This window comes from Prionailurus viverrinus, chromosome C1 (assembly GCF_022837055.1).
Source record: "Prionailurus viverrinus isolate Anna chromosome C1, UM_Priviv_1.0, whole genome shotgun sequence".
Taxonomy (NCBI): Eukaryota; Metazoa; Chordata; class Mammalia; order Carnivora; family Felidae; genus Prionailurus; species Prionailurus viverrinus.
In genome coordinates this window covers 158,024,986-158,047,417 of record NC_062568.1, presented here as the reverse complement: position 1 = coordinate 158,047,417, position 22,432 = coordinate 158,024,986, and the positions used below count along the sequence as shown (strand labels likewise).

Genomic DNA, 22,432 nt, shown 5'->3' with positions numbered 1-22,432 from the left:
AACCAGTATCACCTTAAATGGAAAAGTCTGAAAAGAATATACATTTAGTATCAAATGACTAAAAGTCATTTAAAATATATAATTCTTGGGGCATCTGGGTGGCTTAGTTGGTTGAATGTCTGACTCTTGATTTCAGCTCAGGTCATGATACCACGGTCATGGGATAGAACCCCTCATCGGGCTCCATGCTGAGTGTGGAACCTGCTTAAGATATTCATATTCTCTCTTTCTCTCCCCGCAACCCCCCCCCACACTCCCTCTTCCCCAGTGGTGTTCTCCCTTTCAAATTAAAATACAATACATAATTCTTAGATTATTTTATCTGCTCAAAGACTCTTCAAAGGTATGTTTATTAGAGAAAAATTTTACATATCAAATAGGTAAAATCTCTTATTTGAAATCTGGAACTCATTTCATCGACTGCCTAAGAAAGTTTAAAGAAAAAAACAGAATTGGTCCTGACTTCTCCTTACATTTGAGGTAATATTGTTACAGCTGTATCTCTGATAAGCAGGAAGCCATTCACATATAATAGGATCCTATTTACCACACCCCTGATCCCTTCTTTCTTGTCCTACTGCTTCTGCCAGAAAGGCATCCAAACTAATGATAAAATATAAAAAGTAGACAGCAGTCTCATGTGTTAACATAGGATCAGAGGAAAACATAGACCTCCAGCGTCTTATAAATATTATTAAAATTAAAAATCTCTCTATAAGCAGACAAGTAATCACTATTTAATTGATGCCTTCCTCAGTGTCTGTAAACAAAGGTATAGAGAATAAATGTAGGGAAAAAATATTCCCACAAACCTAACATGTAACCTTCTCGTATTAAAGTTAACAGCTCTCACCTATAGCTACTGCCCCAAAAAAGTATTTTATTGACCTGGTTTTCTTGATGGCTCTACAGTGTCAGTTACTTCATACATTCATTGAAGGAGCTGTTAGTTGCTGATCTTAATTTTTTAGTCTGCCCCCATCAGGTATGGGCCCTCATGTAACAAGAAATTTAACAATTTTTTTAAGATAAGAATCTTTAGTACAATCTTTTTTCTAGATGAAGATAAAATATGTTTTCGAGGCAGAATACATACTTGAGAGAGAAAAAAAACAGAAGACATCGAAATTCATTTACATATAGAAATGTTTAAGTTAAAGCCTCACCACTGAAGGCATTTTTAATATTTAGGATTAATATTTGCTGGGAAGTAATTCATTTGTGAAGTTGTTAACATATATATAATAGGTTCTGAACACCAAATAGGGTGTGTGTGTGTGTGTGTGTGTGTGCACGCGTGTGTGTGTGGGTATTGGGAGTGGGTACTCCCATATCCAACAATTCTCTGACACCAGCAGAGTGTCCTACAACACAACTCAATTCTGACACTATCTAACTGGAGATGGCACCTAATCCCAAAGGGTAAGGGCTCAGTTCCACAGGGCACCTTCCACTTTACATGCCAATCTCAGGCCCAGGGTGCTACCTGTACTTCTGACCAACTGGCTATAAAATTAGAGGTTCCCACAAAACCCTACTTGGGTTTAATCTGCTAGAGCAGTTCAAAGAATTCAGAAAACCCATTAACTCACTAGATTACCAATTTATTACAAAGGATATGAATCAACAGCCGATCAGAGTTACATGGGGCAAGGTCCCTAGTGAAATTCCTTCTTGGGGGCGCCTGGGTGTCTCAGTGGGTTGAGTGTCCTACTTTGGTTCAGGTCATGATCTCATGGTTCATGAGTTCAAGTCCCGGTGCAGAGCTCGCTTCAGATTCTCTGTCTCTGTCTGCTCCTCCCAATCGCTCTCGAAAATAAACAAACATTAAAAAGGAAGGAAGGAAGGAAGGAAGGAAGGAAGGAAGGAAGGAAGGAAGGAAGGAATTCCTTGTTTCCTCATAAAGCTTGGGGCCCAGCAGGGTAGCATAGGAGGTGTTCTGGTTTCCCAACCTGGGAGCTCTCTGAAATCCCTTTCTTTGGGGTTTTTATGGAGGTCTCATTACATAGGCATGACTCATTAAATCTTTGGCTATTTGTGATTGAGTCGACCTCCAGCTCCTCTCCCCTCCCTGAAAATCAAGAGTTTTCATGCTTGGTTCCCCTGGCAACCAGCCCCCACCCTTAGTGCTTTCCAAAAGTCACCCCAGTATATAAGCCCAGTTGTGGTGGAAAGGGGCTTGTTATGAACAAGACACCCATTTCACCTTTATGGATTGATGCGCCTAATATTATAACAAAAGATGCTCCCATTGTTCTTATCACTCAGGAAATTCCAAGGGTTGTGGGAACTGTAAGCCAGGAACTGGATAAAGACCAAATATATATGAGAAGTATATTTTGGTGATCTGAATGACCAAATACACATTTCTTACAAATCACAGTGTCACAACATTGCATATTCCTCTCATTGTAGCACATATCTTTCTTTTTGGTAAGTCAAATGTTTCCCAAACACTGTCTTTCCCAACTCCTTAAAAGAACATGTTCTTGTTCAGTCTTGTATCGTTAGTACTTAATGTTTAACATAACGGTTGGGACATAATGAAGTTTGAATGAGTGAATGAGTACATGTGTTACACAAACAATGAAGAAGGCAAATAGGTAAGAGAATGTGAACATGTGAAATACAAAATACACCACGGAATGCTTCAGGCTGTGCAAATCTGGACCTTCATATCAGCCATTCCTTCTAGCTTGAATGTTCTTTTATTTGTCCCCACCCTCACCCCCAACTCCTCATCTAGGTTTTCACTCTTTGACACTCACTTTAAATATCTATTTGCTCACTTCTACACACACACACGCACGTGCATACACACATGTACGTGTGTGCCAAGGCAGTCTTCCCTTTCCACGTTCTAAAGACTTTTCTTTGTATTTCCACAGCCTCCTGTGCACACCGTGGTTGCAGCCCCTAGCACATCATACTAGAATGATTGTTTATTTGCTCATCATTGCCACTTGACTATAAACCCCTTAAAGGACAGTGTCTTCATCTGTATCCGTATCCATATGTCTAGCCATCAGCACAATGCCTAGTGGTAGTAGGCACTCCACAACAGTTTGAAATAATGGGTAAGAGACTGAATGAATGGAAGAGGCTCTCCATTCTGGAAAGTCATCTTAGCATATCTTTTTGTTCCCAATAAGAGGCCAATCAAGCACATGTATTGGTAACTCCTGTAGAAAATGAAATTAATGATTAAATATTGAGATTATTGCCTATACAGGAAAATAAGAATTGGAAACAGTGATGCTTTAATCCATGGACATGCCTCAGGCAGAGAGGACTCCAACACACCTTTTCCTCTTTCCATCTCACCCTGGATCCTGTGTCAGTAAAAAATGTTTTCTTCCTAGGGGCACCTGGGTGGCTCAGTTGCTTGAGCACCCGACTTCGGCTCAGGTCATGATCTCAAGGTTTGTGAGTTTAAGCCCCAGCATCGGATCCTCTGTCCCCTCCCTCTCTGCATCTCCCTCACTTGCACGCTCTCTCTCTCTCTCTCTGTCTCTCAAAAATCTCTCTCAAAAATAAATAAAACATTAAAAAAAAGTGTTTTCTTCCTTCTCAACCTAAGTTTCCCTACATTGTTCTCAGATGCCACACATAGATCTGTCTTCCAGAAATCATCCAGTAATCTCCTGCTCATGCAATGTGTATATGTCTCATGTCCTCAGAATCTTGAACCACAACTGAGTAAGCTAAACACACATACACACGCACACAACAAACAAAAAAACAAACAAACAAAACCCTAGTTTTATGGGAAAATGGGTGCTCATGGGTTGACATTCCCATTTTGACAGGGATCTTGACTAATATGATGGCTTTTCTCAACATGGGACCTTTAAGAAATCCTCAAATGTCTCTGCTGGGATGAGTTCCTTCTTAACACTAGAAAGGTGAGAAAGCTTGGCGTTTAGGGCAAGACTTTGAAGCCAAGCTGCATGGGTTTGAATCCTAGCCCTTCCACTCTCTCACCTGACCTTAAGCAACCTCACTGATGCCCAAGGTTTCTATCTGTAAAATGAAATAAGACTTATCTCACAAAATTGCTAGGAATATGAAACGGATTAGTAAAAGTAGGATATTCAGAAGAGTGCCTAGAAAGTAGTCAGTAATTTTCTGCTATTAATATTTTCATTTTCTGTTATTAGAACTGGCTCCGAAAGAACCTGAAGGGAAAAATGTCCAAAGTAGTAAAGGGATAAGAGAGAACACTTACTGATTTGGTTGTTCAGCTTGAATGCAATGTCCAGCTGCAGGATAAACAGCATGAATTGGAACCAAGGACTCATCTCCATGGAGGGAAGGGGAATGTGGACAGAAAACACAATGTCATTGGCTTCAATTTCCCTTGGAATTGCTTCCTCGATGTCTCGGATCTTGTCGCATTGGTTGGGTCCCCAAGGCATTAACCATTTTGTCTTGTGATGGTTTTTACGGACATCCACACATTTCACCGACATGTAGGACACTGCCGTCGTGGGCCCTGGAGCTGAAAAGAAAATGTTTTCTGCTTTAAAAAAATCATCCACTGAAGTGCTAATTTTTTGGCTAACATTTGTCCCCAATTTTTATATCGCCTTCTATAATTGGGATCAGTAATATCTAGGGATCCCCCAAATCCAGGTGAGGATCCTTCAGTGACCTCCACAGGTGTCATAAAGTATCTCTAAGAGCCTTCCCATTATGTCTTCAATCACCATCACTTTTATTGAAAGAATGTATTTGTAACCACTTTGGTTCCGTTACTTCCTTACTCCAAACAAATGTCACAAAAATCAACTGTGCTTCAGTTCCCACAGGCCTCAGGGCTTGGAGGGTTCTGGGACTTCACAGAGCACAGTGTCTGAAGTCAGAAGTCCTGCGTCTGAAGCCTGGTTGAACAACTTACTGTCAGTTCATCTTGGGTAAATTGGTTAAATCTAGTGGTTTCAGGACACTCATCTGAGAAACAAGATGGTTAGTTTCTAAGATTGACCAAGACAGTAGGTTTCTAAGATTCTCCTTAGTTCTAACCCTGCTTTTGATCGAGAGAGAGAACTATGTTGACCTCAGGCCCTCACTTAGTATGGTACCTATCAGAGGTAGAAACTGAAACACTGACTGCTACTTCAGAGATATATAAAAGCTATGCTTTTGATCTGTGCATTTCAATAGACATCATCACACCTGAACTACATAACATTAAAAAAAAAAAACCCAAAACACTGTTTTGTGATTGTAAAACAGTTAGGTGATTATAAAAGAAAATCTGTAAAATACAGAAATCTTAAAGTTCAAAACAACATTCACCCAAAATCCCACTAGAGGGAAGTAACACTGTTGGAAAAATATCAAAACACTGTCTTTTCTATGAGTGTGTAATTAGATAAAAAATTACAAACGAATTATATGACTTTAAAATACATACATATTAACATATATTTCTATAAAACAGGATCAAAACATACATAGGTTTGTAGCTTTTTATTTTCATTCACTTAAAGAAGCAGAGTAGTTCAGTGGTGAGTACCACCAGCTCCAGGCCAACCTGCCTGGTGCCCCATCCTGATTCCCTAATTCCTACCTGTGTCACCACTCATTCACACTAAGAAATTTTTGGGTGAATTACTAAAGCTCTCTATGTGTATTTTTTCATCTCTTAAATGGCAATAACAATAGTATGTACTTCTGGGGCACTTGGGTGGCTCAGTCGGTTGGGTGTCCGACTTCAGCTCAGGTCACCATCTTGCAGTCTGTGAGTTCAAGCCCTGCGTCAGGCTCTGTGCTGACAGCTCAGAGCCCGGAGCCTGTTTTGGAGTCTGTGTCTCCCTCTCTCTCTGCCCCTTCCCTGCTCATGCTCTGTCTGTCTCTCTCTCTCTCTCTCTCTCTCTCTCTCTCTCTCTCTCTCTGTCAAAAATAAATAAACATTAAAAAAATGTTTTTAAAAACAATAATATGTGCTTCTGTGAGTCACTGTATACATTAAAGGAGTTAACATGAAAAGTATGTACTGTGAACAGTGTTTGAGCACATGAAAAGTACAAAAATTAGCTATTACATTTTTATATAATTAAAAATTTTCAACCAGTGTTTGCAAAATAATCAGTCACATGATAACACCAAATTTAATTTCTCAAAATCCCCCTTGCTTATAAAGGTTGTCTATAAATAATTATTTGCCTAATATTTTTTGCTAGTAACTTACCTTAACTTTCCCATCTGCTATCTAAATTTGTTTATGGCATACTTAAATCTAGAGAAGTTCCAGATTTTATGTAGAATGTCTGTTTTGCTTTTTCTCATGATTTTGTGCTTAGACTTTCTTTATATCCAAATTCAATGAACAGCCACCTTTATTAATTTCTAGGTTTTTTTTACAATTTCTTTTTTTCTTAAATATTTAAATAGTTGGTCCATATGAAATTTGTTTTGATGTAAAAGATGAAGTGAGGTTCTAAGTTTTATTTTTTCTAAATATTTAAATTATTCTTTACTGAACAGACTCTCCTTTCTTGTTGATTTAGGATACTGCCTTTATCTCATGTAAACCAAATAGATGTTTTTGGGAAATCTGCTCTATTTCATGTATTGGACTGTCACATCATGGCTCAATACAACATTGTTTTGAATCCAATAAAATGATGGTTTGTATTAGTATCTGGTAGGGTAAATCCCCTCCACAAATCCATTCAAGTTTATCCTTTTTATACTTTCGCTGGGATTTGACTAAAATTGCATTAAATCTACAAATGAATGTGGACAGAACTGGCATCCTTTCTCAATATTTAGTTTTCCTATCCAAGAACAACGATTGCTTCTCCATTAACTAGAGTTCATGTTTATATTTCTTTGAAAATTTTCACAGTTTTCATCATGTGGGTCCTGGTATTACAATATATTTTTAAAATGTATTTATAAAACTTATCTCTGGAAATGAGCAGGGAAAGGAAAACATTATAAATTATGCAAGTTTAAACGTCTAATTCTGTGCATATTATAATTGGCATACTGTACTTTCAGACCTTTTAGGAGCAGAAATCATTTCTTTTGTAATAGAGATCAGATAACACCTAGAGAAATATGTAAAGCAAGAGGAAAGTCACTTAGGAGGCAAAAGGTACATTATTAATATTTGCCCTGCTTCTAATGCTCAAATACACATTTTTCTATCCCTAAATATCTATCCTAATGGTAAATTTTGAGTAGTAAAATGTTATGTTTGCAGAGAGTTGGGGCAATGTCTACTAAAACTTACCCAGAAACACAGCACAACTGAACTCTAGCTGAAAGTCTTTCAGTACACCACAGAAGCACCACAAATCCATGCAAGGGAAGGTTTTCTTTGAAACCCAAAGCTGTGGGGCGCCTGGGTGGCTCAGTCGGTTAAGCGTCCGACTTCAGCTCAGGTCACGATCTCGCGGTCCGTGAGTTCGAGCCCCAAGTTGGGCTCTGGGCTGATGGCTCAGAGCCTGGAGCCTGCTTCTGATTCTGTGTCTCCCTCTCTCTCTGCCCCTCCCCCGTTCATGCTCTGTCTCTGTCTCAAAAAATAAAAACGTTAAAAAATAAAATAAAAAATAAAACCCAAAGCTGTATCACGAAGACATTTTACATGTAATCCACATAAAGTCAGACTTCTAGCTTATTAGAAATATGAATCAATCAAACTTTGGTTATGCTGACTCAGCCAAATAGCCCTCTGACATTAGAAAAACTAAATGGCACATTTAACTGAATGCTTTTTAATGTGGCTGGAGAAATAAACAGGGAGACAAAAGTCATGAATTCTATTTTTGGCTAACATACTCAAACTGACTATTTGCTGCAGAAAATAGTTACTACATTTTAAAACTTCGATTCTTCTAAAATGAACCTAACCTTTTTTAATTTCTTCCCTCCCCCCCCCCACTTTGAAAAACAAGTCTCTCCCTCCTTAGACCAAAATGAAAAATAACTAGCTGAGTTCCTCAGCTAAGCTCCAAAACCACATTCCAAACTTAATAACAGAGAAGCTGAACACTTTACGGGCACAAAGGCTGCATTTTTAATGGACAGAGTGAACGCCTGCCTTTGTAGCAGCCTGAATTATTTTCATTCTTTCATTAGTCTAGTGTATCTTGCATAGAGAAAAAAATCCCAGGAATACTAATATTTTCATATATCTCATGGCAATGAACTTGGAGAAGCCTCAAGTGCATCTCAAGTTATACTATGGGAATCACAAATATTTTTCTACACATGAATAAATAAATAAATAAATTTTGAGACTAGTCTCTAGTCTCAAAAACCTTTTACATACCTTAAATACCTAAAGATAATTCAACATCTTCAATTTTTCCAGTAGTGCTCAAAACACAAAATATTTGTATTGTTTGAGAAAGTAAAAAAGACATTCTGATATTCAAACATGGACAGTTCATGTTCTCGCAATAATATATTTACAACTTAGGACAATCTCCTATAATAGTTAAAAGTGAATTCCCAGGTGTTTCTTTAGGTAGAAAGCCTATCAGAGAACTAAAAACAAAGATAATACCTAATAGAAAGTGTTTTCACTAGCTACAGACAAAATTGTGACTACATGCATCATAAAACAGTGTCTAAAATTTAAAAAAAGTTTACTTTCTGTCTTAAAAAAAAAAAGAAGTATGAAGGATATTACTGTAAGAGAAAAGAATAAAATGGAAGATGTTGAAATTATCTGCAACCTTTGAAGAAGCCACAATCAACTAACAGGTATATGTAATGAAGGCCCTACTTAGTCACTAGCATGGTTTAAGGATTAATAGAGTTTGTATATTTAAGAAGGGGCTGGATGGATTCAGGTCAACAAACTGAGTCATGTTTGCTCAGGTGAAAGCTAAAAATAACCACTCCTCAGTATTCCTAGGATAGTAATGCAATATCACCCAGCTGCCTCAGCACACATTATAAATGTCCCCTCTACCCATCCATAGCATTTACTTGGGGAGAAAAAAAATGGGTCAAAAGCTACTTTAACATCAGGGCAATTTAGTAGTCAGAGCAATCTGGCCAAAAGTGAATTTGCCCAGGCACTGTGGATTGGTTAACTCGTGGTAGCTTAAGACCGCATTTAGATCATGCAAAGAAGTCATAAAACCACAAGTTATTCATTGAAAACTCTGACCTGTTTTGAGTTCAGCTCCGTTTACTATGTCAAACATGGGCCATTTTTTCTTTCCTTATCTGGACTTCAACTGCCAGTATTTTTGGCCTCCTCCACCTCTCTGCTACAGTACAGGAATTGTGAAATGTGATACTATATGACATTTAATTTTAAAGGGATATGAAATCAATAAGACTTCTAACTCGAGGTGGTGAAAAACTGCACAAACTCATCTTGAAGCTTCTTTGAAAATTCAGTGGCTCTTCAATTAAACATAAATTACAAAGGTTCATACTACATTCACCAAATATGTCTTAAGTACCTACTTTGCACTAGGTATTCTTCGATGCTACAGTGAACCCAATAGACATCAGCTTTCCAGCCATGTGAAATGTACAAATGATGGGGTTAACGGGCAATAAATAATTCACAGTAAAAAGTAATTATAATTTCAGATGCTACATTTATCCTGACATTACCTGAGAAAGGGCAACAGAAAGATACTTGGGAGGTAAGAGAAATGAATTCGCTAGAATGAGGTAAAAATTCCAGTCATCATTACAACATAACCTTGAGTAAAAATGTAAGTGAACAATGACTAAACCTGTACTCCTTTTGGAACAATATTCATTGACTCCAGCCAGCTTCCTGTTATAGCATCTCAAATGGCTGTCCAGTTTACAAATTACCATCTAGCCAACCACTACCGCTATCATGCTCAAAGTTGAGTCAACATCAAATCATTAGCCCCTACTCCCTCCAGAACCTGTCATTAAAGAGTTGGACAGAGATACAAGACTTAGTTGGCTCCTAGAAAAGTTAAAATAAAATTAAAACAACATGCTAACATGACACATGGTCTCCGTTTAAGCCAGCACAGACTATTTCTTTCTTTGCTTTATTACAAGTAAAGAAGGTTCCTTTAGCAATTATCTAGGAATATCATTATTATGCGGGCATTGTGCTACCTAAAGATAGAGTCAAATGACAGTCCCAGACCCCAAGTTGCTCACAGTTGAGTGTGGGAGGCTGAGAAGTTGGCAGAGAAGTACATCCTGATTGAAACTTGCTCGGACAGAGGTTTGCGCAGGATGCACCAGCAGTAAAGAGGGGTGGGGTTGGCGGTACTACTTCAGGAGGCCTGGACTTAGCCTTGAAAGAGAGCACGTGTCAGTTGGCCAGAGGGAAAAGGGGGACAGCCGAGTGGGGAAGACGCTGAAGAAGAGCTTGTGCCAGATCACAGGATATCTAGCATATCATAGTAAGTTCTGCAGATGTCTGAGTTTGAGTATTAAAATTTATAAAAAGATCATTTGATAGTTGAAAATGTAGCATCAGCCTAACTTTGTGTGCTTCCTCTAATTAGCGGCATCCTTCTACTAGGGTGCTTCGGCTTCTGCTCCCTACCAGCTCTGCTCCACTCTACAGAGCGATGTAAGGAAGAATAAAGAAAGATCCACAAATAACAGAGAGTTTGCATTTAGGGGGCTCTTTCTTTCTGAGACACCATCTCTGTCCTGTAGGTAGCCACGAGGCTAGCCACGAACTCTCCTGGAAAGAAAAGGAGGAGGGTGGTGGGGAGGGAATGGAGAAGGTCTGCCTTCTATCCTGGCAACTGGGCCTTCCAGGAGCCCCTTTGAAGTCTAGATCACCTAAACCAGAGGAAGAATATATTCCTGCAACAAAGGTGATATTTAAAGATTAATCTGCTTTGGGCTATAAGGGGAAGCAATGTGCAGAACAGACCAGTTAAAAGGGTAAGTCATGGGGCACCTGGGTGGCACAGTCGGTTAAGCATCTGACTCTTGATCTCAATTCAGGTCATGCTCTCACAGTTCATGAGTTTGAGCCTTGCATTGGGCTCTGGGCTGATGGTGCAGAGCCTTCTTGGGATTCTGTCTCTCCTTCTCTGTGCCCCTTCCCCACTTGTTCTCTCTCAGGCTCTCTCTCAAAATAAGTAAATAAACTTAAAAAAAAGAAAGAAAGAAAGAAAGAAAGAAAGAAAGAAAGAAAGAAAGAAAGAAAGAAAGAAAACTGCATGTAAAAACAAGGTAAGTTATCTTTATGAACATTAATAATCAGAACTCCTCAGTTTGAAAAAGTAATGATTTTAGGTGAAAATGGCCAAATGTATTTAAGAAATATTTCAGAGAATTTTACTTTCACCATAGCAATTAGCTGACAGAAATGAAAACAGAACTATACACCCTGATTTAAACAATGTATACATAATTGCTAACAGATACTTTCTTCTACTGACTCAAGGAGGTTGCTCTAACTCTTGAAATCTAGTGACAGTTAAAAATCTGCTGTCATGATCTTCACACCCATAAAAATACAAATGCTTGGTTTATTTATCTGTGTTTTATGTCATTTATTTATTTTCTACCTCATTCCTAAAAGATTTTGGATATTAGAAAATAGAAAGTAGATATTAGACTTCATTTAAAAAATTTTTTAAATGTTTCTTTTTTTTAAATTTTTTTTTCAACGTTTATTTATTTTTGGGACAGAGAAAGAGCATGAACGGGGGAGGGGCAGAGAGAGAGGGAGACACAGAATCAGAAACAGGCTCCAGGCTCTGAGCCATCAGCCCAGAGCCTGACGCGGGGCTCGAACTCCTGGACCGCGAGATCGTGACCTGGCTGAAGTCGGACGCTTAACCGACTGCGCCACCCAGGCGCCCCTTTAAATGTTTCTTTAAAAAAATTTTTTTAATGTTTATTTTTGAGAAAGAGAGACAGACAGACAGACAGCGTGTGAGTGGGGGAGGGGCAGAGAGAGAGAGGGAGACGCAGAATCTGAAGCAGGCTCCAGGTTCTGAGCTGTCAGCACAGAGCCCGATGTGGGGCTCGAACTCATGAACCGTGAGATCATGATCTGAGCCAAAGTTGGATGCTTAATGGCCTGAGCCACCCAGGCACCCCAATGTTTATTTATTTTTGAGGGAGTGAGAGAGACAGAGTGTGAGCAGAGGAAGGGCAGAGAGAGAGAGAGAGAGCACGCGCAGGCGAGAGAAACACAGAATCCATAGCAGGCTCCAGGCTCCAAGCTGTCAGCACAGAACCTGAAGCAGGGCTCAAACCCATGAACTGTGAGAGCATGACCTAAGCCGAAGTGGGACGTTTAACCAATTGAGCCACCCAAGTGCCCCAAGACTTTATTTTTTTTTTTTAATGTTTAACCGTGAGATCATGACCTGAGCTGAAATCAAGAGTCAAATGCTTAACTGAGCCACCCAGGCACCCCTAGACTTTATTTTAAAAGAAGAATTGAGGCTGATTTAAAAGGAGAGGATTAATGTTGGGGGCACACTAAGAATTACTTGGCTGCAGTCCATATCTAGAAAAGTAGAGAACAAAAGCAGTAGCTGGATAATGTAAGCCTCCACAACATTCACCTGAGCTACAAAGCTAAAGGTAGCTAAAAACTACTTTTCCCTTTGTAATGTAGAGGAATTTCTACTGTTTCACAATGAAATGGATTTATAATTCATTAAATATCAGACACTCAAATTGCTTCTATACTTTGCCTATCTGAATATCTATGTTTGCCTTAATGAGAACTTATATGAAATGTATTGGGTATTTGGGCCCTTGGATAACTCCAGGGAGTGTTGAGGATTTTTTGATGTGCCTCAAGGAGAGGAGCAGAAAAGAAAGGAAAAGGAACATAGGTGGCAGAAACCAAGGAGACCAGATAAATTTCTGTTATTTGTACAAGTACAGTTTTTATTCAAAGGCCCCCGAAAGCACTTATTTAACCTAAAAGAAACTTCAGCTAAATTTAGAAATTAGCTTTTAAATGTGTTAAATTGAGTTCCCTCAGAGATTCTGTCTCCCTTTCTCAAGCTCAAAAACCTCCTGCTTTATTTCTAGTTAAAAGGAAACATGTGGGGTATACTGTACAAACGAAGTAGCCAGATCATATTATCTGGTTGAGTTGGGAGGTTTTTAGACGACTAGCAATTCTTTGAGCCAATTCTGCTTACCGTTCCCTCCAGGTCAGTTCCTAAAAAGATTTCTTAGTATCTGCTACAGCAGGTATCCAAGTTGTAGAATGTCCCATTATAATGACAGTTTCAAAAGTTTTAGCTAAAGAAAGTGTAAATACTTGTGTTAAACTGACTTAGTGCCTCGGAATTAACTGACTCAGTCTGTTAATTCCTCTACTGAAATTGCTCTGAAGTTATAATGGTCAGGACATTCACTCCACTGCTGCCACTGACTTTGAAAATGAAATTCTCCTATATTTCAACCATACCAATTAAATCTCACTAGATTACTAAGTGAAATATTATTTCACAATTCAAGCTCAATTACTGGGCAGCTGAAAGTGAGTCTAGAGGGCCAAGACCTGGAGAGGTGATTTTCTGAATTATCCTAGCTATGCCCTAGTGCATGTAATGGGGTATGCTAAGTGAAATGTAATTCGTTCTTGCCAGCAATTTTCAGTAAGTAGTTAATTATGCTAACATCTGTTCTAGGAAAGCTAAATTTTTAAACACAGCAGAACATTCCTCTAAACTACTACCACCAAAACACACAAACACACATACACACACACCACACAGCCAAGCTGCATGCAAAGTAATTTGTACCGCACGCACAAAAGTCAAGCACTTACTAATAGGTCCCTACCACGTAAACTCACGCATAAATGACACAGCCATTTTGACGGCAAAGTTTCAGAAATTACAGCACATGCTCGTGTAATTCATTCTGATAAAAAAATATTGAAAAATATTATATGTTTTACATCTCAGGCTGATGAGGATTTTAAATGCTTGGCCTGCAAACTCCATTGTTCTTGGAGCCAAAGATGTAACAGCTTTGAAGAATAGAAGAATTACTCTATATTTGTCAGAACCTACGCGGCAAGCAAGCAGCACCACTTGGCTTCCATTATTTGCCTGGCTTGGATCCCGTGGAAATGAGGAACGTTGGAACCAAGAGGAAAAAAATTAGAGTGCTTTGGGACACAGAGCCAAACTCTTACATAGTTATCTGAAATGCTGTGGTAAACATGAGATTACTTTAGGCTCAAGACTGGTGTAGTTTTGGCTTGAGGTGGGGGGGGGGGGGGGGGCGGTTAAAAATCTTTATGAAAAAAATAAAATGCACATAAACAGCCTGGCACCAAAGGGTACATAAAATCTGTTGACCATTAGACGTGCTAATTGGGAGAGAAATCCCAAACCCTGAATTCAGATTAAAAACCTAACCCCCACCTTTAACATCTAGCAGCAAAGAAAAACTAAATCACTTCAATGTAAGTACATCAAATTACTTTTTCTAACCTCTGTCTGTGAAAAATGCCTGCAATTACTATTTCTCCATCACTCCAGAAATACTCAAAACAGTAAAAATTAAATGCACATGAAGTAAACACAAAAGACCTCCACAGAAAAACCAAATGGCTCATCTGTTGATGTTATTGCTCACTGCTCGGCTAACCAGTCATCTGGGCTGAATTTTTGAGTTTGTGCCAGTACTTCAAAATCAGCCACCTTTTAGCCAAAAGGCTGTGGAATGTAGCCAAGACCACCTATGGAAAGTGAATTATAGCATCTTATAATTTACTACCTTGGCTATGATCTCATAAACCCAGCATGGAGGATGAACCAGCTCTTGTGTGGGAAATCTCTGAGCCCTGGGAGGGGGCCCCCAAAGCTGCTCTGGCAGAGCTGCAGCCGTAGGGGTGACAAAAAGGTGGGCAACCGGCCCCACTTCATGAGCAAGCTCGCCACCGGCACATTTTGGCATTAAAATTTTAGGGTTAGGAAAGCCCCAAATTAAACATGGTAGGAGAAACAGCTGCTTTGTTCTGGAGTACCTGTCACACTCTATAAATTTCACACAGTTGTTACTTCTAATTGATTATTCATAAATCACAAATATTCTCCTTTTGTCAATATTGTCACAAACACTAACACAAACACTAACTAATATGTGGACTGCACATTACATCGTACAAAGCACTTTCACATGCTTGGGTCATCAAATCCTCACAGTAAACAGATAAATCATTACAATGACCCCTACCGCGCAGAAGATTGATGGGTTGTGTCCCACCAGCAAGCGGCAGAGCTCAGACTAAAACCACCAATGCTCCTTCCACTACATCACATTGCCTCTCCATTGCTCGATTATTAGCTCACACTATTAATTAGCTCTCTCAAATTACCTGAGAGGTAATGTGTAGAGCAAAGAGATGGATGAGAAAGACTGACTGGGGCCATCGGGAACTTGCTGAAGCTCCACCAACAAGACACTACCCAGCGTTGGACTGGGCACCACATTAAGGGAACCATCAGGATAGCTCATTTGGGAGACTCAGTCGGTGACAAAGTACCTCCAGAGAGTACCATAAAGGCGTGGTGGAAAGAAGCTCCCAAAAAGCACAGACAGAAACTAATGGCTACTCTCCCATAACTTACTGGGGTTCAGATTCTAGGCTAGAATTTCAGCCTAGAGAAAATCCAACTCAGGAACACATGACAGAGCTGCCATGGATGACTCTATGACAGATCTTGTAGGCAGAATAAGGGCCAAGGATACAAGTTAGAGGTAGGCTAGACAATTTGGGTAAGCAAACAATGGCACAACTTGACTCAGGAAAGGGCAAGTTCTCCATCCATGGAAACATTCAGGAAGTCACCAAATAGATAAAAGCCTGAACTAACGAAGGTTTTCTCAGTGACACCAAAATGATAAAGTCTCCCATTCACACATGTGAAATACTAGGGAATGGAGGCTGTACGGCCCAATAGAAAGCTTCATGCAATTTACTGATTTATTTTTCTATTCTGTTGTTCAGAACAACGCAAAGCAATTAAAAAAACAAAAGGGGGCATTGGCATTCTGAAGGGTCAGAACTTCAGTGCTGGATAGTACAAGCTAAGGTCAACAAGGCTTATTAATGGCTTTATCTGGAATTTCACAAATGCCAGAAATAATCAATCCCTGATTATTCAAAGAAAAGGTAAGACCTTAGAACTTCTGAATTCCCTAGAATTGAAGGCAGAGAGGTAAATTTTAAAGGTAAACTGCGAATTTAACAGTCATACTCTTAGGAAATGTTGGTTTTTTTTAAAACCCTGAAATAACAAAATTAAGTAAAATCACCACACGACTGTTAAATATTTTAATATTTTCATTAGTTCTAGGTTCTATCTCAAGTGCCACCTCCTTCATTCAATTTGTTAAATGCCTATAATGTGCCAGCACCTGAGGCCTTCACCAATATCCCTTCAGTAACAAATGATCCTTACTTCCTCTGATGCCAAGATCATGTGGTCTATGTCCTTATTATAGCATTCCACTTTATTTGCAAACATATCTTCTGAACCCTACAGAATTACAAGCTCCTGAGAGGAGGGACCACATTTTTATTGCTCCTTGTGACACCAAGCATAGAGATTTGAACATGTGCATCCTCCAAACCTGAATTAAAGGGTCTTTTTGTCATAATAAACATATTAACATTAAATTATGCTGATTTAGGGGCACCTGGCTGGCTCAGTAGACAGAGCACATGACCCTTGATCTCAGGGTTGTAAGTTCGAGCCCCACATGGGGTATAGAGATTACTAAAAAGAAATTAACTTAAAAAAACCCAAACAAATAACAACAACAACAACAACAACAAAATGAAGTTTTCCTAAACTGAAATACTATCATCCCAGTCCACAGGAAAGAAAGTAAATTTACACATCAAAAGAATGTGTATGAGACAGACAACAGGCAAGCAAAAACATGGTAATTTCTTTGTAAAAATTTTTTTTAAGTTTATTTTTTGAGAGAGAGACAGCATGAGTGGGGGCAGGGCAGAGAGAGAGGGAGACACAGAGAGAAAGAGAGACAGAGAGAGAGACAGAGAGAGAGAGAGAGAATCCCAAGTAGGCTCCACACTGCCAGTGCGGACCCTGATGTGGGACTCGAACTCACGAAACTGTGAGATCATGACCTGAGAGTTGGACACTTACCGAGACAAACTGAGAGTTGGACACTTAACCAACTGAGCCACCCAGGAGCCCTGAAAAACATGGTAATTTCTGAAAAATTTCTCCCAAAGGGATTGTAGCCAACATTAAAATTGTGGGAGCATGTTTAGGCAACTACTCTCAAGCATCTTTTCTAAAAACTGAGGTTCTCAAAAGTAGGACTAATTTATTTGAGTGATTTATCCTATTTGAGTACTGCCCTATGGAGATCAATGCCTGCATGCTAGAAAGAAAACTGGAGACAAAATGAGATAAAATGTTCACACCTTTGCCTTAAATGTATAGAATTCATGGCTACATATTTGAAGATTTAATGGCAAAATCTATATTCTTAAGAACACACAGAGGGAAAATCCTGGCCATTTCATTAATATCCTCCAAACAAGTCTTATTAGAGACAAAAGCAAACATCCCTTCTAAAGGCATCAAATCCTACTTTTGAGGTCAAATCTACAAAATAGGCCCAGACAGAAATTTGGGCAAAGCTCAGCTATACGAACGGTTTATTTACCCAGCAGCTCTAAAGGCATTTTTCTCACTGGTCTAATGAATCTTATATGGAAGTTCCCAAAGAACTAGCAAAGAAAAGCAATGGAAGACCCGGTGTGAAGGAACTGTGGAGCATGGGATGGGTACCAGACTTTTTGAGACGACACATAGGAATTCTGAATGGTGACAGGTAGATGCAATCATGAGTAGGAAGGAAGCACTATTTAGGAGGAAGAATTTACAGACCCTATTGATCCGTGTGGGATGTGAGTGAGAAAGAGAAGTCAAGGATGTTCCCACATTTCTTGCATGGGTAGCAGATGGATGGTAATGTTATTTGCTAGGAAAGGAATCAAAGGAAAATAAATCCTGTCACAGGTAGAATATGTAGAAGCTGACATCTTGTTACAGAAAACAGCTCAGTTTAGAGGGGGCCAGAGGGAACGGGTTACAGATAAAAGGTCAAATACGTGAATGATTGAGATTTGGAAGAGAAATTAGATTTATTCTAGGTAGTCCCAAAGTTGCAGGTTCTAAGGAAGGAAATCTGAGATCAGTAAAATCTGAGGATCCTAAGGTCACCAGTTGAAGACAATGAACAGCCCACACCTGTGTGCATACAGGTGTTCCTGCCGGTAACACTTGGTGAGTGCAAAGCATGCAGAGGACATTAGAGCACTAGATGGGGAGGAAAAAAACAGCCTGTAGGGCTTTCTTCAGCATTAACATTCCATGACACCCCTTCACACATTTACCGTTCCAGTTCGGGGCCACAAACTGGTCTGCTATTCCTGAACTACTGCAGATTTGAGAAGAAACTTGGCAGAATGAATTATCCCACGAAGCAGGATTGCTGAGTTCTAGCGCTGGATATATGACTAACCAGGCAAATTATTTGATCAACACTGGGTCCCAGTTCTCTCAACTGTGAAAGGTGGTATTTTAACTGTTAGTCACTTCTGACTTAGAAATTCCATGAGTCTTAAGGGAATTTCTATACTCTATGTTATGGCAAAAGTCATTCTTTTAAGGTTAAAACATATCCTTTTAAATTAGGGTCAATTTATATGCCAAGAGTAGAGGCTGCCAAGCCTTGTCCATCTAGGCCCCTTGTCCCCTCATTTCCTTTGGATATTCACATCTGTTAGAAGAAGAGACCTTAGTCATCCTACTCTGTTCTTTTGCTGTTAGGGGTCAGAAGGGTCTCTGGGTGTTTTCTATCTTCCAACTACTGGTGAGACCACTGAACTGAGCTAGAAAGCAAGGGCAAACAAGAGTCAACTGTAAAACTTCATATTGATGTATTCAGCATGATGAAATGTATCTCCATAATATAAACCATGGGAAGGTGGGTCCAATCCAATCATAATGAAATTGTTTAGTGGATGAAAAAGCAAAACTCCATTCCAGCTTCCAGCCAGTGGCCCGTACACTCACAGTATACTACAACACAAAGACATTCCAATACAATGAAATAATCTGGAGCATGTCCAACCTCTATTTTTCAGGATGATAGAAATAAGCTCACCAGAGCTGGGTCTATTATTCAGAAGAAATGGAAGTTGTGGCACACACTGCCCTAAGCCAAAAGATCATTGACAAAATTTGCTAATGAGACATCAACTCCTAACATTCATTCGAATTTTCCATTTAAACTGTTGGATTCTTAACATATTTCAAAATTTACCCAGATTACTCTTTACACAAAACTACTCCACAGGAGAAAAACAATGATCACAATGCAGCAAGGGAACTGCTTTTACAGGAAGGTTCTTTATGTTGCTGAAGAAACATGAAATATTCTACAAGATCAGAATAAGAGAAGTTAAAAGCAAAAGCTGTCAATGCAAAAACAAAAACAAAAAACCCCAAACCAACCAACCAACCAAACAAACAAAACAAGCAAAACTTGGATTCAAATCCCAGTTCTATTACTTACTAGCATCAGTTGGGGAACTTACAGAGCTTTACAGAATGCCAGTTTCCTTTTTGTAAAATTTTACCAGGAGTTCCCACCCCATAGATTTCTTGTGAAGATAAAATAATTAATAGGAAGAGCCTATTTCAGCACCTTGCACATAGTAAGGACTTAAATGTTAACTTGGGAATAACAATGCTGTCGACAGATGGAGAAGAATAATCTGGTGGGAGATGGCAACATACTGCCCGTTCTCTAGCCTGTCATCTTCCCCTGAGGGATGTATTAACCAACATTTAGAGAACTAGAAGGTCTGGATCTTGGGTCATTAAAAACAGAGGTTCTCCTTGTCACTCAGTGACTGGCCCCAACTCAGAGATGATTCCATAAAGAACTTTAACTTGCATGTTTCAGATGTCATTCCCTGAGAAATACCAGGAGTATTGTTGTTTGAGGGAGCACGAAATTAGCCCTTAGTTTTCTACACAGTGAAATGGGACCATAACACCTTTTCTCCACAGTTATTTTTATAAACTGTTTTATTTTTATAAACAGTTATTCTTTTAAAATAATTATAGCCAGAAATGTTAACACGTCTTCTCTACTCCTTCCCCTCTTCCCTATCTTCCCTACAGATACAGAGAATACTTTCTGCCTGTTCTGTTGCACACCCTCACCTGCCCCTGCCCCCATGAGAGTTCAGCTGTCACTAGATGGACTCTCTGGGTTTTCATGATACACAATCAAGAGAAAGGGGCCATTAGAAGAAATAGGCTTAGGCTGGGGAAGCAGTTTTATCAGAGGTGAATCAGTCTTTTAGAGATTTTAGAAGAGAGGCTAGAAGCATCAAAGTGGATGGGAAAGGAAAGGGGAATTTCACCATGTTTTGGCAGTAGAAATAAAGAACTGAAGTTATTACATCATATTAAACTTATTTCTGTTGGTTGTCCGTTTCTGTGACAGAATGACTACATCAAGACTAGACCAATCAGGTCATTCATGTCTTTAGTAGGGTCAGCATAAGAAAATAAGATAACAGGCACAAAAACCTCATATAAACCTTTGGCAGGATTTATTTAACTAGCACATGACATTGGGAAGCTGGAAAGGATTGACATCTTAGAAAGGCACATTAGGATGGTGAGGCTAGACTAAATGAGGTTAGAGCCATAGCTACACTAGTCATCATCTTATTTCAATATTTTGTCTGAAGCCGGGGCTCCTCGTCATCAGACAGTTACACCTGCCAATTCCTTCTTAGTATTCCTGGATGTCTTGCTCCTGTCCTTCTATCTCAGGGTTTCTCAACCTAGGCACTACTGACATTTGGGGTTGGATAACTGTTTGGGAGCCATCTGGTACACTGCAGGCTGCTGTGCATTGTAGGATGCTAGCTGTTCGTACCACCAGTTGCTAGTAGCATTTTCCCTCCTCCCCCAGCAAGTCATGAAAATCAAAACTGTCTCCAGACATTGCCAAATATCCCCTTGTGGACAAAATTGCTCTTAGTTGAGAACCCCTGTTTTATCCCAATCACCCAGGCTTAGAAGAAATATTTATACCTCACAAGCCATTCTGTGACACTCCCTTTTCAGAATTTGCAACTACAGGGATATCAAGTTCTCAACCACGGCAGTTGCCTACCTGCTGGACTGTCTGCATCAGGCTGTCATCTACAAAATATAAATTATTACAACAGCTACTATTTGTTGGAAATTTCTTATGTACTTCGTATTGGGCTAGGGGATTTAACTTGATTGATTTTCATTCTTATACAGAAGTGGTAGATATAATCTCTACTTAGAGATAAGTAAAATGAGGCTCTGAAATGTAAATAACTCATCCAAGGTCACAGCCAGTAAGCAACTGAACTGGGGTTTGAACCTAAACTCATCTGAGCCTACAGTCTTTCTTTGTCTCATGCCACACTATGTCTCTTAGAAAAACCAATGCAGAGAGATATTTGGGAAATGCATTTGGTATAAGGCATAGGAGTTAATATGGTGAGGCCAGTGCACAGAGAATTGCAAAACTCAAGCTTGTGTGCAATAAGCTGACCACCAGAAATACAAATTCTTTTGTTCTAAGGACATTAGCATGTTGACTTCTAAATTACAGATTTTCTACTGAAAACAGGAAAATGGTGGTTTCCTCTTAAGTAGAAACAACAAGCAGTAGCTGGTTGCCATAGTAGCTGAGATAATCTTGACTGGGAATACAATCACCAAAGAGGGACAGCAAGTATGGTAAGGAGTCTACACCAGAGGTTTTTCACCTAGAAAACGGAAAGTCAACAGACAGAAATGGTAATCATTTTCAGTGATTTCAAAGACCACTGTCTAACAGAAGGGAAGCACATGTTCTAGATTATTTCAAAAGGAAAACCCAGGATTTGTGAGTGGAAATTACGACGTGGTAATGGAAGCCAGCTTTCCACTAAATGATAAGAAAGAATATTGAACCATCATAGTGTTTCAACTGGATCAAAAAATTAAACATGCTGTCTAAAGAACAGCTAACTCATCACTGCAATGGGAGGGTGATGGAGGGAGGCCATCCCTGTTGGGAGACCCCAGTATGGGTGAGGCTGGACTAGACAAATTCCCAGGCCCCTTACAAAACAAGAATCTGTTTCTATGAAGAACCGTGAAATAGTCAATTCCTGTTGAAAACACACAAACAGCACATAGGGGTGGTGGAGTCTCCACTGGGCAGAAAGCATCAGTAGTAGCTTATCACCATAATAGGAGAGGTAAACTCCAATCATGCCTGGGAAGAAAATATTTAGGTGAGATCAGATCAGACTTTGTGGGGGATTTTTCTCCTTCTGCTCTAAACAGATAACCAAGGGATAGGGTATTGGGGGTAAAAAAGAAAAATAGACCAAGAATCAGGCAGCTCTTTT

General features: G+C 39.4%; 1 protein-coding gene across 2 annotated transcripts in view; it reads right to left on the bottom strand.

Annotated features, from left to right (window-relative positions):
- WLS (Wnt ligand secretion mediator) overlaps nucleotides 1–22,432 on the bottom strand; it is a 101,447-nt gene that overhangs the window by 54,077 nt on the left and 24,938 nt on the right. For both annotated transcript variants that reach the window (XM_047870781.1, XM_047870782.1), the window contains exon 2: nucleotides 4,229–4,501. In XM_047870781.1, the coding sequence (XP_047726737.1) occupies nucleotides 4,229–4,501 (273 nt within the window). The remainder of the gene's footprint in view (nucleotides 1–4,228; nucleotides 4,502–22,432) is intronic.